Source organism: Chelonoidis abingdonii, chromosome 5 (assembly GCF_003597395.2).
Source record: "Chelonoidis abingdonii isolate Lonesome George chromosome 5, CheloAbing_2.0, whole genome shotgun sequence".
NCBI lineage: Eukaryota > Metazoa > Chordata > Testudines > Testudinidae > Chelonoidis > Chelonoidis abingdonii.
In genome coordinates this window covers 142,829,151-142,845,372 of record NC_133773.1, presented here as the reverse complement: position 1 = coordinate 142,845,372, position 16,222 = coordinate 142,829,151, and the positions used below count along the sequence as shown (strand labels likewise).

The 16,222-nt window shown below is 42.6% G+C and overlaps 1 protein-coding gene across 3 annotated transcripts in view; it reads right to left on the bottom strand.

Moving 5' to 3' along the window:
• EXOC6B (exocyst complex component 6B) overlaps positions 1-16,222 on the bottom strand; it is a 379,256-nt gene that overhangs the window by 216,083 nt on the left and 146,951 nt on the right. For all 3 annotated transcript variants that reach the window (XM_075066684.1, XM_075066685.1, XM_075066686.1), the window contains exon 7: positions 12,317-12,385. In XM_075066684.1, the coding sequence (XP_074922785.1) occupies positions 12,317-12,385 (69 nt within the window). The remainder of the gene's footprint in view (positions 1-12,316; positions 12,386-16,222) is intronic.

The window sequence follows — 16,222 nt, the reverse complement described above, 5'->3', positions numbered from 1 at the left end:
TCAACCGTGAGGGCTTATGTGCCTCCATCCGCCTACTAGACAACAGCATTTGTAGGTACCTCAGGATACCAGCCCCCTCCCTTTGCACCCCTCCCCCCAAAAGCAATATGGGGATGGGAGTGATTATGGGTTTGCAGACGACAGTCGGGTCAGGAACTTACAATGACTAGGCAGAGGAAAAGCTGGGGATAAGTATTACATATACACATATAAACGCCTCAGGCCACTTAGCTTGTATGATGGAGTCCTTGATTGTACCCATTGTCTTTTTAGGCTGTAAGCTCTTTGGGAAAGGGACAGTGCTTCCCCGTTTGTATACCATCACATTTTCCCATTCCACAGCATAAACAACTACGCACTACAGCATCATATGAACTAGAGCAGTTTGGCAGGATTGCCCCGAGAAGCATGCTTAGGTGCCCCGTGCTTTCAAAAACAAGAGAGCTCACTGAGCACCCAAGACACAATTTTTTTCTGTTATTCACACATTAAAATGAAGAGGTGGTAAAATAAAATGGTATTGGATTTTTTTTCAAGCAGCTGTTGTGCAAGACGCACAGCCCTTGGGCTACAATAGCTTTACCTGATGTCCCCGGTCTGCAATTTTCAGCATTATAGTCACCATCAGAAACATACAACCTCTGACTAAAATTTGCAGCTATTCAAAAGAACAGGTGCTACTTTTATACAGCATTTTACACACACACAGCTTTTCATCTTGAAGGATCCCAAAGCACTTTAAACTACATACTACAGCAACACTGAAAATACAACCACTTCTGGGGTGAGAGGGCATTAGAAAAGCTGGATTCAGTATGTCATTCAACAAGATGATGTGGTTTAACAGCACAAGGTAAATCTCTAATCTCATAACAATTTCTGTAGAATCCTAAGTGTCCATGTGTAGCACATAAGACCTCTGATTTTCAAGGTTTCACCCCACAGATCCACAAACAGTATGCCACTTAGAACTCAAATTATTAACTTCAAAAGGATAAAGGGATGAGTCATTTGTGCCAGATTTTAAACCTGTGATTCCAGGGAGTCCGGGTTTTGCAAAACTGAGTTAGCCTCGAAGCTATATGCAAATTTATTAAACATACTGCAAAACACATTACTGCATACATAGTGCTTATCAGATCAGATCTTAGAATCTTTGATCTTGCCACATGTCATCCATAAAACATGACCAAAGTAGACCACCAGTTGCAGTTTGAAGAGGCATTGGTATTCAGAACATTACTCAATGTGTTTCTCTTATCTCTCCATCATTAAAACATCGCCATCCCATCAGATAGCAAGCCGCTTTGGTACCACACTCTTGGAATGCAAGGGCATCGTTTGTTCACTGTACATGCTGTGCCTTATTTCCACAGTCTCCTGAACAAAGGCATGTGCCCCTGAAATAGCGGGTGTATGCGTCATAAATCTGTCCTGCTCATTGCACACCCCTTCCTGAATAAGTATTTGTAAACAGACGGAGAACTAACATTCAGCCAACTCGAGCGCCTTCATAAAAAAGGGACTGTATTCAAAACAGGATGACAATCATTTCCCAACTAAGGTACACAGGTATTTAAACTAAAACTATATACATAGCAGGGAAAGAGCAAAAACACAGCTACACAGCTATGCACCAAGCAATTCTATGTGATTCACAGAAACATGGTGGCTAAAAAATTCACAGTCCTCTTTAGGAATGGGAGTTTCTGGTAAGCACTTGACAACTCTCAGGAACTACATTGGGAGAAAAAAGGTTGTTTTAGTAATGCAGATAGTTGGACTGTACTACACAAATTCGCATTCATAACTTTCTTTACAAGTAATATTTTAAAGGTTCACACTTACTCTATTGAATAAAAACTCCCTTCGGAATCAAGGGTACCAAATGTCTGGGTAATTCAAAGTAACGAAATAAAATGTGGATATCACACAGTCACAATACTGGTATCATTTGCTTAAAAAAAAAAAAAAAAAAAAAAAAAAAAAAAGAGGAAATTAATTCAGTATGCAGAATTCAGGCTAAGAGCATGGTCTGACAGTCTACTGGCAAGACTCTGCACTTCCATGGGACAATACAATCCAGGCACAACTCCAAAGGAATTTGGCCCCTGAGCTTTATTACTGGTCTCACGCTCAGAGGCATGAAGCACCATCAAGGTAGGGGCAGTAGATCACATTCAGTCCCAGAAGGTAGTCTCCTACTGTTCAACTGCAACACCACCTACAGCTGTTTACAGAATATTTTTGGCCCTGTTGCAGAAAGAATAGCAGCTCCAAAGTAGAAATCTGAGGGTGGGAGGAGAGGTTTAAAATGAGAAGACCTGCTAGGCAGGAAAAGAGAACCTTTTCCCCTCCAGTTTAACTGAGTTTTGCCTAGGAAAACAAACTTAATGGAGGCTGGCCTTGTTCTCACTCTAATCCAATACACTTTCAGAAAACTCTCTTCAGATCAGCGTTCCTCTTCAGCACTGGTTCCATCACTGGGGTGTTCCTCCTGAGAGGTCACTGTACCTTGACACCACCACAGAAGATCTTCACCATAATGTCAGAGCGTTCTCCAAACTCAATGTTTTTGTGACCCCTCTAGCTCTCACAAGCTCAGCAAAGTCAGGTTTGGTCAGGATTTGACCAACACAAGTAGTAGTTCTGGGGATACTGAAAACTCAAACCACTCCATGCTCTGAACCATTTAAGGTGAATAATCTCTCAAGACAAACTGTCCTCTGAGTCCTGACTACATTCCTTCCCCGGGAGAACTAAGACTGCTGGTTAACCCTTATTTTAGCCACTGAGATAACAACTGATGTGACTGAATCAGAGAAAACCTTAAGTTATGCTTTAAAGTTAAATTTATCTGCAATTTGCTAGTCTACATATACAGTGCAACAGACAGATAAGGCTCATCTAGTTTTGTAAATAAATAAAAAATGGTGATCACCGTGAAAGGGACTTGAAGCCCTGGATTAATCATGCTCTGCAACCCCTACCTTCAGGTGACAAGGATCCTGCATTTGGGTTATTATACATTGCCACTATATTTAGGAGGAATTATGTTTTTTTCCCCTAACACGGCTGTTTTCCAAACTGAGCACTTGGAGAGCCAACGCTGTCTGTGATCATATCTAGCCAGCTTAGCACGAACACTGATTTCTCTGCTTCTTCTTTGATCCAAGTCAAGTTGTATCCCCATGGGTAATAAGGTCACAAGGTTAAAAGAGCAATATGACAATTACAAAAAGTTAAATCTATGTCCACCCCAGATAGACATACTATCAAGGTCCATTAGCACGTAGTACAGAGCAGTTATCTCAGGTCACTGACACCAGTTCACTTTAATGGCTTTTCCTGTGTCCTTATCAATCCAGTGCACAAAGTATCTCACCCTAGCCTTTCCCTATGATCTCAGTACCATGTTTACAGCTATCTAACTCCACCAGGCACCGGTGAGTCAGCCAACTCAGCAGACAGTGAGATACGCCAGAACAGAATGATGGGACAATCTGAAAAGCCACTGAGATGAACTAGGAGTTAGATATTTCTAGAAGGAAAAATTTCCACTAAACAAAAAATAAATGTCAAAGAGAAAAGGTGAAACTTTTTAATAGCTTTCCATTCCCAAGGACACAGTGGAAACAAATTTCACCGCCCTGATCGAGAAAAAAAGAATTAACAACAGACGCTCCACATTACAGTTCACATTTCAGTATCAGTGAATAAAATAAATATGTATTTCAAAGAGGAAAGGCAGCAGCTCTTTTAGTAGGAAAAAAGTCTGGGAGCTACATTTCTTGAACAATAATTTCAAGAATAAGAGATGCTCAGCTCTTTAAAGAGAAACTACTTCAATTCCTTTTACTAAAGCATGAGCAGATGAGATATTTATCTATACTGTAGCACCTCTAGTCTTGCAGATTGGGCTAGATCAATATTCCAACAGGCAGACAAAGCAACAACTGGCAGTCACCAGTGCAAATTAAATATTAATCAGAAAGAAGAGGGTCATGAATACATCAGAGTAGGAACTATTAGGAGGGGGAAAGTTCTAGGACAAATAAATAACGACATTTAAGTTGTGATTCTGGAAAGTGACTCATGATGTTCCATATTTATGGTCTCTCAAGAACTCCAGATTTAATCTGCTCAGTTGAACCTAAAATGATGTTATTTCTAACTGCCAGTCCCAAAAATTCAGCCTGGAATCTGAAAGTCAAGCTGGGTTCCCTTGAGTCTCATCAATCACTAACTACATAAATTCTGTAAAAGCAGCAGAGAATCCTGTGGCACCTTATAGACTAACAGACGTTTTGGAGCACCTTAGTCTATAAGGTGCCACAGGATTCTCTGCTGCTTTTACAGATCCAGACTAACACGGCTACCCCTCTGATACATAAATTCTGCAATCAACAACATTTGAGTAACAATTCTATGGACAGCTCCCATTCCCACAGCTGTGCTGGCTCTGAAGGGAAAACTGAAATACAGAGTAGTAAAAACTTGTTGCAGTCGCTGAAATAAACAAATGGCTGAATACATCCAGAGAGAACACCAGAGTAAGTGAGGAGTAGGAAAGCACACATTTTACATAGCTTTGAGAGTTGAACCCCACCTTTAAAGGCAGGTCAACAATGGGAGAAGCCCTCTTGTCAGCCTAGCACTGTCTATACTGAGAGATAGGCCAGTGTAAGTGCGTTGCTCAGGGATCTGGATTTTTCACACCATGAGCAACAGGGGGGAGGAGTTAGCTCAGTGTTTTGAGCACTGGCCTGCTAAACCCAGGGTTGTGGGTTCAATCCTTGAGGGGGCCACTTAAAGATCTGGGGCAAAATCAGTACTTGGTCCCGCTAGTGAAGGCGGAGGGCTGGACTCGATGATCTTTCAGGGTCTCTTCCAGTTCTATGAGATAGGTATATCTCCACATATTAGTTATACCGATGTAAGTTTATAGTATGTACCTGGCCTAAGACAATGAAATGACTGATGAAAGGGGATGAGATGAAAATGGGAGCAGAGCTGCAAAAAAAAAAAATCTAGAGAAGACCAATCCTAAATGAACACTGATAGGGTAGGTCTACACAGCCCTCAGACATGAGCCTCCTACCCTGGGTCAACAGACTCGGCTTAGCAGGGCTTGCACTAGTTGTGTAGACAGCAGCTGCAGCTCAGGTCAGAGAACAACTTTAAAGCACTGTCTACACAGCTATTTTTAGAGCACTAGTGTGAGCCCTGCTAGCTCAAGTCTATTGCCCCTGGCCAGGAGGCACACTTCTGCAGGCTGTGTAGACCTACCTACACAACAATATTCACTGCCTGGACTAGCAACTTTGTTCTCCCTTTAACATTTCTGTACACCAAAGCCAAAGGTGTTAAACTGCATCTACACTAAGCACTCAGAAATGTTTCAAATGAGTTTTAAAAAACTAAAATCTTTTCCCTCCAGTCTCCTTTATTCAGAATCACAGTGTCCTCTGCCAGCTCCATGCAGATTCCTCTGCAACCATAGCCCAAAACTGCACTGGATTTTGTTTTTGACTGTCTCACAGTTGCTAAGTTCCTGGTTTGTGATCAGTTCCCCTCCCTATACCCTTCAGTTTATGGGAAACATCACACAATAACCAATTTTCATTTTATATCATGTAATGCAAAGCAATTCCATCTCTTGCGTTCGAAATCCAAGACTGCCAACAGCTGTACAGATGCCATAAGAGATAAACAAACCATCTAATCCAAACCCCATCTGTCCCAGTTTACTTTGAATATTGATCAAAACAGTTTTTGTGCTAGTTACATTTGAGTGAGGGAAGACCTAGTATATAATAAATATCAGTGGCAGAATCGCTTCATCCAAATACTGTAGTTTCATCTCAGCTTTGTACAGTGATCCGTTAACCAATTCTGCATATTGCTCCATTCTGGGTATATATAGGACACGAAAAAAACCAATAATGTAACTAAGTTGTAGATTTACAGACTAATTCTATGTAAATGTCTTTACATATATTGCTGCTAAACAGGAAGCGGGTATGTTCTGTTATTTGTGTATATCTGACTGGGGGTTAACCTTGGTCCATTGGTTAGAACAGAGGAGAGGCAAGGTTTTGTTCTAGGCTCTCTCCCTGACTCCCTGTGCTACGTAAAGGCAAGTTGCTTAGCCTCACTATGTCTCAGCGACGATGCATTTGTTCTCTCAACTTTCTAGTTCATTTTTTGCATGCAATTCCAGGATTTAAAATATTAATGTCTGTGGTATCCAGAGATCCCAAGGCAGAATTAGGGCCCCATTATGCTAGGCACTGTACAAGTATATTAGAAGAACATGTCAGTGTATGTTGTTTGGGGCAGGGACACAATTAGCTGTTAAAAGAGGAGAGGGCTACACTACATACACACAGCTTTTAATGTGCATATGTCGTTTTTTCTTTTGATTGTAAACATTTAAAGTGGCATCTATCTCCACCTGGCCCCCCAGCCATTATTAGTTGACTGATTTCTCAGAGTAAAGGATTGCTGACAAATAGTCCCATAAAGCATCCCTATCAGAGTCTGTCTCCCCTAGCTCTGTTACCAAGTCAAGGACCAATTCTCATTTAACCACAGCCTGACCCTTGTTCACTTTCTTTCCCTCTCCTCTGCCCTTCCTGCAAAAGTTCAGCGCTTCCTGGAAAAAGTCTCACTGCCTGTTTGATATTGTACTTCGCTTTAGTTACTGAAGGAAGGATTTACAGGTGCCTGGCCCCGTCTGCAAGACCATGACCGAAAGCTGACCTCATGTTACAATATGTGAACTCCTGCCCTGCTGATAAGGCTGGCAGATATGAGTAGGATTTTTCAAATAATCCTTTGGGAATTTATAAGCAGCACAGCCATAAAACCGAGGTGACTGGAAGGTCGATTTCACTAAAAATAATAAATATTGCAATGTTTATTCAAAGTAGGCCTTTGTAACTGCAGGCCAAGCACTTAGATAACACTATTGTAAATGACAAATATTAGGAGGTTTTGGTAACTATTATATTATGAGCCTTCCGTCTGACACTGATGGGACCATTTCCCTTGGGGCTTGTCCAATCTTTGATATTGTTCAACACTAGCTGGGCCTAGAAAACCAGTTCAGGACTCAACCACAGGTCAGGAAAAGGGTAATTTTCCTTTATGGTTGCTTGCCTTCCTTCTCTGCTTGTCTTCTTGAAAATTCTGCCTTACAGTTTCTCTTTTTCTTGTTTCTTCCAGGCCTTTTGGCTGAGATTCTCTATTGTAGGGGTCTGGTCTAGTGGGCTCAGCAGAGGACTGGGGAGAAGACCTCCTAAATTCTAATCCCAGCACTGTCATCAACTCCTTCTGTGACCTCACGGCCTCAGTTTTTTCCATCTGTCAATTGGTAATAACACCTACCTACCTACCTACTCCACGGGGATGCGCGGACAGTTAATGTTTACAATGCATTTTGAAGATGGAAAATGCTCTGTTAGTGCCAAGTATTAATATCTGACCAAACAATTTTAGTATCTCAGAGAGCTTTACAAACATTGAGGCGCCACACCTCCGTGAGGCAGGCAGGAATAATAATTTAATCACTCAGACATCTATCCATTGGGGGACTATATTCTATCCCCAAAAGAGCGATGGACTTCATCTAACATGACTTTTCCCATCTCAAGTTACTTTTTGAGCACATCAAAGAGGCTCCAGGTGCACTCTCCCCAAGAGCATATTGGCTGGCTAATGGTTTACTTCCAGCTGCAGCAGAAACCAATCAAACAGCAGCTTGGAGCATTAGCCTGGAATCTGTTTCTAGAAGTAGCATTTCTCTAGCACACAATAGGGGAATACACAGCTACGTTCTATATATGACAAAGGGTGAACAGTAAAAGCAACATTACATAAACCAGAATATAATATCAGTCTAGAAATAAATATGTACTACAAACTACGACACTCTGAACATCCACTGATGCAAAAAACTAATGTCCTGTTTTCACCCTTTACGTAATAGCATTATACATACCCTTCTATTAAACAGCTATATGCAAAGCTATGACTACAGAGCCTCTGATTTTGCTTTAAATTAAATATACATGTACATCTATGTACAACTGATGTTTTTCCAAATCAAATGACACTTTGAAATCTACCAAGGGATTCAGATCATTGTAATTTTCTCCTACCACACTCCCTGAAGCAGGCTTCCAACATCTAGTATTCTGTCTTTGTCCAAGACAGAGTTCACTCAAAAATAACATTCTGGGTAGGTTAACTTTTTAATGCCAATAAAGTATCATGCAATTGTAGCTGAAGCTATATAATTACCAACAGATGAAGACATAAAAAGGTTATATATGCATTTTTATGATGATTTCTTTCCTTTAGCAAATTCATTTGTAGGTATTGCTGGAGGGGGTGGGAAGAGGCACTGGCTCTAGGTCTAACATAAATGAAACAATTCTTAGTTCAGACTCCAGAGAAGCAAGGGAGGCAAAGCTGCCGGATTACAAGTAGAAACCATGCACTGTTCTTATGTACTGGCTTGGCTTTAGAGGGTTCTCCTGTGGCCGAGAGAGCTGAAGAGCTTTCTTTAGCAACTGTGGGTTACTGTCATTAAAGAACAGCTGCAGACTAAGGCCTGGTCTACACTACGCATTAAAATCGATTTAAACAGCGTTAAATCGATTTAACGCTGTACCCGTCCACACTACAACGCTCTTTATATCAACATAAAGAGCACTTTATATCGATTTCTGTACTCCTCCCCGACGAGAGGAGTAGCGCTAAAATCAATATAAACATATCAGATTAGGGTTAGTGTGGATGGAAATCGACATTATTGGTCTCCGGGTGGTATCCCACAGTGCACCACTGACCACTCTGGACAGCAATCTGAACTCGGATGCAGCGGGCAGGTAAACAGGAAAAGCCCCGCAAACTTTGAATTACATTTCCTGTTTGTCCAGCGTGGAGCTCTGATCAGCACGGGTGGTGATGCAGTCCCAAATCCAAAAAGAGCTCCAGCATGGACCGTACGGGAGATACTGGATCTGATCGCTGTATGGGGAGACAAATCTGTTCTATCAAAGCTCCGTTACAGAACATGAAATGCCAAAGCGTTCGAAAAAAATCTCCAGGCTACACAGTGCTGCGTGACAAGCACAAAGCGTAACGGGAAAGCCAGAAGACTCAAAAGGACGCTCCAAATTGGATGAGCGGGTACTGAGGACTCCAGCTATCCAACAGTCCACAGCAGTCTCTGAAAGTATTTGGCCATTCTTCAGGCTGAGCGCTCCCAAGTCTTGTAGGTTCAAATACAGTGTCTGCGTGGGTTAGAATAGCTCCTCAGTTTCTTCCCCCTCCCACCACCACGTGAAAGAAAAGGAAAGAAAATCATTTCTGTGAACTTCTTTCAAGTCCACCCTAATGTGTAACTGAATGCCTGCTGGTAGACGCGATGCGTCAAGCAGCAGTGAAGAGCAGATCGCTCCTCTCCTCTTCTGGTGGCAGATGTGCAGTAGGACTGGTAACTGTCCTCATGAACCCATGAGTGCTCCAATGCTTTTTAAATGGAATATGGGGGCGCCTGGGTAAAAAACAGATTGATTCCTGTCACTCCGCAGTAATAGGCACAGAACGGCTAGTAAACTCGTCTTCACCATAGCAACTGGGGCTGAGCTTCAATCACCCCCTCCCTTTCTGTGTAAAGAAAAGATTCTGACTGCCTGGACTGTCATAGCACAGCATCCTGGGCTCCTCTCCCCGCACCGGTTATGTCCTGCCTGGACTGTCATAGCCCTGGGAGGCTGCCTCCCCGTCATTTATCTCACTAACAAGTCTCTGTTTCTTATTTCGCATTCTTTATAACTTCAAAACACCAAATGGGGGGGGGACACTGCACGGTAGCCCAGGAAGGTTGGAGAGGAGGGAAGCAATGGGTGGGTTGTTGCAGGGGCACCCCCTGTGAATACTGACACGGAGCAGCTGTGCCTGATACACTGGTCCTCTAGTACACTTCCCCCTTACTCTAGGTAGGACTGACTATTTTTAAAACCATAAAGAAGGGATTGACTTGGGAGTCATTCCCAATTTTGCTTTTGCACCCCTGGCCGATCTCAGCCAGGGGCACTCATGAATAGCAGCAGACAGTAACAGAGGAGGAGAGATAACCGTCATCTCATTGCCAGTTACTCCGAACAGTAGACGGTACACGAGACGACTGGTAGCCAGTCTCTGCTATCAATGGCAAAAGCAAATGAATGCTGCTGTGTAGCGCTGGAGTATCGCCTCTGTCCGCGGCATCCAGTACACATACGGTGCCGGAAAAAAAAAGCTGAACGGGATCCATGGTTGCCCGTGCTATGGGTCTGCAAAGGGCAATCCAGGGAAAAACAGCGCGAAAGGATGTCAGCGTTGTTTTCCTGGAGGAAGGAATGACTGACGACATTTACCCAGAACCACCCGCGACAATGAAACCCAGAATTCCAAGGGGCGGGGGAAGACTGCGGGAACTAGGGAATAGCTATGGAATAGCTACCTCACAATGTAAACGCTTCAGAAATCGACCGCTAGCCCTCAGACCAATGGACGCACTAACGCGAATTACTGTGCCTAGGGTGGCCCACGTGAAATCGAAATTATATAATATCAGTTTTATTATAACGATTTTCGCTAATTCGATATTATCGTAATAGTGTAAACGTGGCCTAACAGAGACCCTTTGGGTCTGTGGATTTCCAGTTTGGAAGGCCCAGATGAAATTGCTGCAGGAGATTAAAAAATATGAGTCTCTGGCACAAAAAGAGGTAAAGTCTGAAGGTCACCATGAAGGTCATTTTCTCCGCTCGCATTAAAGGGAGTAACTTTTTATCATCTATCGAAGGCCTGAAAACACATTTTGTCTAGCAACCTACCAAAACTAGAGGTAAATTTTACTGGATTTTAAGTGGATCCAGGGGCAAATCTAGGTATTTTGCCGCCCGAGCACTGTCAGGTATGGCTGCCTTCGGCAGCTTGCCTGTGGGAGGTCCCCGGGGTCCCCGGGGTTCAGTGGCACGCCTGCGGGAGGGTCCGCTGAAGCCGTGGACAGCGGGACCATCTGCAGGCATGCCGGCCGAAGCCAACCTGCCTGTGCCCTGCGCAGCAACTGGCAAAGCGACCCCCGCGGCTTGCCGCCCCAAGGCATGCGCTTGGAGTGGCTGGTGCCTGGAGCCGCCCTGATTGACCACCTTTTCTAAACAAGCAAAGTATTGGAATTCTAGATCCATCTTCTTCTCAAATGGTGGACAGAAAATTAACTGGATCTAAAATTGCGGAGATCTATTTATCTTGGGGTTTTAACTGCCAAACATCACCTCAGTATCTCAGTGTTCACCAAGTAAAGATGATAGCAAATCCCTAGTGGACGTCCAAGTCCTGGCTCGTCTCCCTTTTCAGATAAAAACCTCTTGGTTTTGTTGTGGCTGATAGATTTGTTAGTTACAAGTTTTTTACCTTTGTATACTTACTTATTTGGGGGTGGGGGGGGGGGGGGGGAAATGCTTCGGAAAGTAGGAATGCCAATGTGGTGGGTATCATTTTTGCTATTGTGGGAAGGTTTCCACCATTGTGTGTAACTGATGATCAGGGTGACTCAACTATTTTTCTCTTAACATACAACAGTGATCAAGAACTGACTAAAATGCAGCAGAAAATGGTCTTATCACTTACACAGCCATGTAAACATATCTTGATGTTTTTCAGGGCAGTTTGAAGTCTGACTTCCAGAAAGCTGGAGCCAAGACAGTAAAACTGTGGATTTAGTTACATACCATATGAGTCTTCAAAAGAAGGGAGGTGCAATAAACAACAACAGCCACCTAAAACTGCTGTCTTTCTTGATTACCCAATACACTACTTTGCACTGATAGAACGGTTATTTTGATTAAAGAAGAATTATTTTAGGGAAATATATTTAAGCTAGAAAAATGTATTTGACTCCTAATAAACCCCAACGCTGTTGTGGCCAAAGAAAATGGTTTATTTATCTTTGCAGTGTGCTAATATAAAATAGCTGTTGGGTTTTTACTCAAAGCCCTTCCTCTACTGTCGGCTTCCAATGTCGCCCCTGCTTCCCTTTGTCACCCGCTGCTGAGGTTCTAATGTGACTAGATACTGCATTTTCTCTTGAAGTGAACATAAGCACACACTAATACTTGTTACGCAACAGCTTCTTTCCAAGAGTGTCTACATAGACATAAGGAGCTGCACCTAATCTTGCCATTCAAAATCTGGACAAACTCCAGTACCATTTGTACAAACTGTGCAGTGAAAATACCATCGCAGACCTACTTACCAGTACAGAATAGATGTGCAAGCATCGATACACGGGCGAGAAATCCACCAAATCCTGGGCACCAGGCACCTACAAAAACGTGAAATGGAAAACAAGAGGCTCAACACATAATGTACAAAGCACCTGGCTACAAATAAAGTACACAGTGTGTAGAAATATACAGACACACTATAGACTAGATACTGAGGATTTCAGTTACAATGAATTTCAATAGCTAGTAAGTACTGTTCAATTTTGGGGGGTTTTAAAGCAGGTACGAGTGGATCAAAGCAGCAAAATTCAACTTATGCTGTACCCACCACACCGAGCATCTACCTCTCTACAAAACACATACCGTAATCATACCCTTTTGTTAGTCCTCTCAGCAGTGGGGCAAAAGATGTGACCAACCATGGTTGCTAAATGAGCTGGTGGTCCTAGATAAGAGTTGAGGCATGTTGGCAGAAGCTGTCACTGACTCGATCTGTGCCGCACCTGTGCTGCGGGAAGGTACTTTTCCAGGACTGCTGATTTGGCATCAACACTTAAATCACTTAAAGGACAAACTGAGCCATTTTTCAAAAACTGCTTACTGATAAAGCTAAGAAAGCACACAAGGACGAGGCAGAAAGTAAGAGACCATAGAAAACTGTGCATGAATGTGAGGTTCAGCATCCACAAACTTCACACTATGGATCTACTCAGGTCAGCAGAGTACAATCACAGGCAACGGGCAGCCGAGCGGGATTACTGATATCAGTAGCTTGCTCTGATCTTTTAAAACCAAAACTAAATGTACCAATTGTACACACACCAGGAGCGAAGTAAATGTGTGCTCCTATCACTCTTACCCTCCTGCCCCATTATCTCCACTTCTTACCTCTAAGTGTCATGTCTTGTCTTAACTAGATTTCAAGCGTAGACACAGGGCTTGTTTACATTACAGGGGTTATAGCAGCAGAGCTACGGGTTCATAGCTATGCCACTGGAACCCCAGTGTGTAGATGCACACTACTGGGACAGAAGGGGTTGACCCACCACTGTAGTAACTCCACCTCCCTGAGTAGCTAGGTCAAAAGACGCTTTCTTCTATCAGCCTAGCCACGTCTCCAGCAGATGTTTAGGTCAGCATAGCGGTGGATTTTTCAAACCCGAGTACAGTAGCTACGTTGACCAAAGTTTTAAGTGCAGACCAGACTAGAGAGCACAAACTCAAGAAAGAACTTTCTCTTGCTTTGTGTTTGTAGAGCACTCTGCACAATGGGGCTCCAGTAATAAATCAACAGTAGTAATGAGGGGCAAAAAAAACACACATCACCCGTTCACAACACACAACCACCACCAAATTAACTAATGATTTCCCATGAATTAGTATTTAACAACAATTACTCTTTCAGATGGTTAGCAGTGATCATTAGTGGTCCTTGGAACCAAGGCCGGTGATGCACAAATTAAATGTTTTGCTAGCGAAGAGGTGTAGATTCGGGGGAAGCAGGAGGGGAGTTGATCCACAAGGGGAGTTCTCTTACAAGAGCAATCCACAATTTTTAAAAAAAATCTTTGTATTTCCTTAAAACTATTGAAGTCCAAACATAGACAATATAATAGCTATTGCTCTAGAACAAATTCAGACTCTGATTAAGAGTTTATATTAAGATTTAAACTGTATCTAAAGCATTTTCAGACAGTGATGCACAAATTCTATAGACTGTTTTAAAAACACACACATCCTTGTGGAAGTGCTCAAATCCTTTACCCTCTTGCACAGAGTGTTAATCTGAGATTGACTTAATATGAGGAAAAGAACAGACTGTTCCCTCCACACAGAGCTCCAACCCTAAAAGTGAATGAAATAACACACCTAGCCTTTTGAACTCTTTTCAGACTCAGTCCACTGTACGCTTTTGCACGTACAAAGTATTCGAAACAAAGTACTGTGGCAAATTTAAAACACTGCCCAACAATCTGTATTGTTTTCTACTGCACTGGAACAATACATTTATTGCTCTCCTAGCAGTCGTTAGCTTCCCTGGGTAGTTTCTTGCGTAACTTTCACCATCATCCGTCACAAAAAGACTCTGGTCATTACAGTTTTGAACACAAACCCTACCGGAATTATGGCAGGTCGGCAAGAGACGCCCTAGAGACTGATGTCTGTACTACTTCATGTTGCTTACGAACTTGCCGCTGTGACAATACTTACTGCAATACAAAAGCAAAGCTCAGCACGTATAGTTTGTGATGGAATGCCACATACTGGCAGGAAAAGGAAATGACCTATCATTGAAAATCACCCCAGAATAGCTAGATGAAGAGTATTTTAGACACTGAAGTAACGAACAATGTCACAACCAACAAACCTCTGATTAAGGTATGGAATCTCTCTTTGTAGCACTTGTTTTACTCTCATAGTTAAGCTTGTGTTTCTGAGGTTTGAGGAGCAGCAGAGCTATTTCTAAGCTTGCAATGAAAAGAACCTAAAGCCTCCTTTTAATAAAAAGGGCACTAGACGGCCACCAGCACCTCAGTCTCATCTCCTTTCTCCATGTTCATGAAAAGAAAGTGTATCCTATCCTTAAACTGAAATTTCCTTTCTTCAAACAGCAACGCCCACAAACTCTAACTTTGGGTCTTCAGCACATCTGCAGTACGGGAGGGGGAGACAGAGCCATCAGTCCCTGTAAGCAGCCCAAACCTATCCATCTGAAGAATACCACCACTTGGGTTAGCTTCAATGACTGAGGATTCTAGCTGGCTTAATCTTCATAACAAATTCTTAATTCTGAAACAGGCATACACTGACTTAAGTGACAGCTAAGGAATGCTCTGCTTTTTAGTTTTGGCCCCAAGCTTGTCCAGAATGGGCTGTATCTGTGGATACTGCTACTAGCAGATAGAAAGCTTTCATGGAAGTATGGATACACTTTTCTGTACCTCAGCAAGAAAACAGCCACTGATCTTTTACACTGGAGTTTATAGGAACGGCTTTATGAGAACTTTTGAGGGGGAGCCCATTACTACTTTTTTCACAACTTTCCATTCAGGCACTATAGCTATGCAGTACATCTCTTCAAAGTCCACATCCACTGAGGGTTAAATTTAATTTTCAATATTTAGCAAACTCATAGGCAGACATCCTACATCTCTCTGCATACAGCAAGTAGATTCTCTTGGCTCAGAATGAGTTCACTAACCTTAAAGACGAAGCTCCGATTGCTAATAGAGTTAACTCCACTCCATGCTTTGAACGTCTGCAACATGCATCATCTAATCCAGGTGGATTTGACGGCTTTGAGGCTTTTAACCCCATGCTGAGGGTAGTACACAATGAATCATGCTGCAGATTTACATCATCATCTTGTGAGGTCTAGGTGTACTTCAGTTGCCCTATGAACATCTAGACCAGGTCAATAAGGGCTGGATCTATTCTAAGCACCATCTTATCTGCATGAATAGTGCAATGCTAGAGCTCACCGAAGAGTCCTTCAAACTCAGACATTGTTCCAGCTGAGGTTATGGTGACAGCAAGACTACTCTGATTGGCTGGAAGTAAGAGAGATCTCTCACAAAAAATTAAACATGACTTTTGCATAATTATTGATGGAGACAAAAAAAAAAAGAAGAGTGGTGTTCTCTGGATCTCACACAGCTGATTGAGAAGTCTTCCATGAGGAACTATTAATGTTCAGATGCATGGATATATTTTGCAGTCTGCCTGCTCGAAAAATACTGAATAGAGCTGACAAGTTTATCTGGAGCATTGTATTTTTTATTGCCGTAGCCAGGCATGCTGGATACGAGCAGAATAATCCCTTGGGCCAACCAATACAGCATTTAGATTCCTTCTTCTGAAAGTTCTCCGGCACTAGGGTGATAGGCACCAGTACAGAATCTGAAGTTCAGGTTTTTTTGCCACCTTGCTATCAT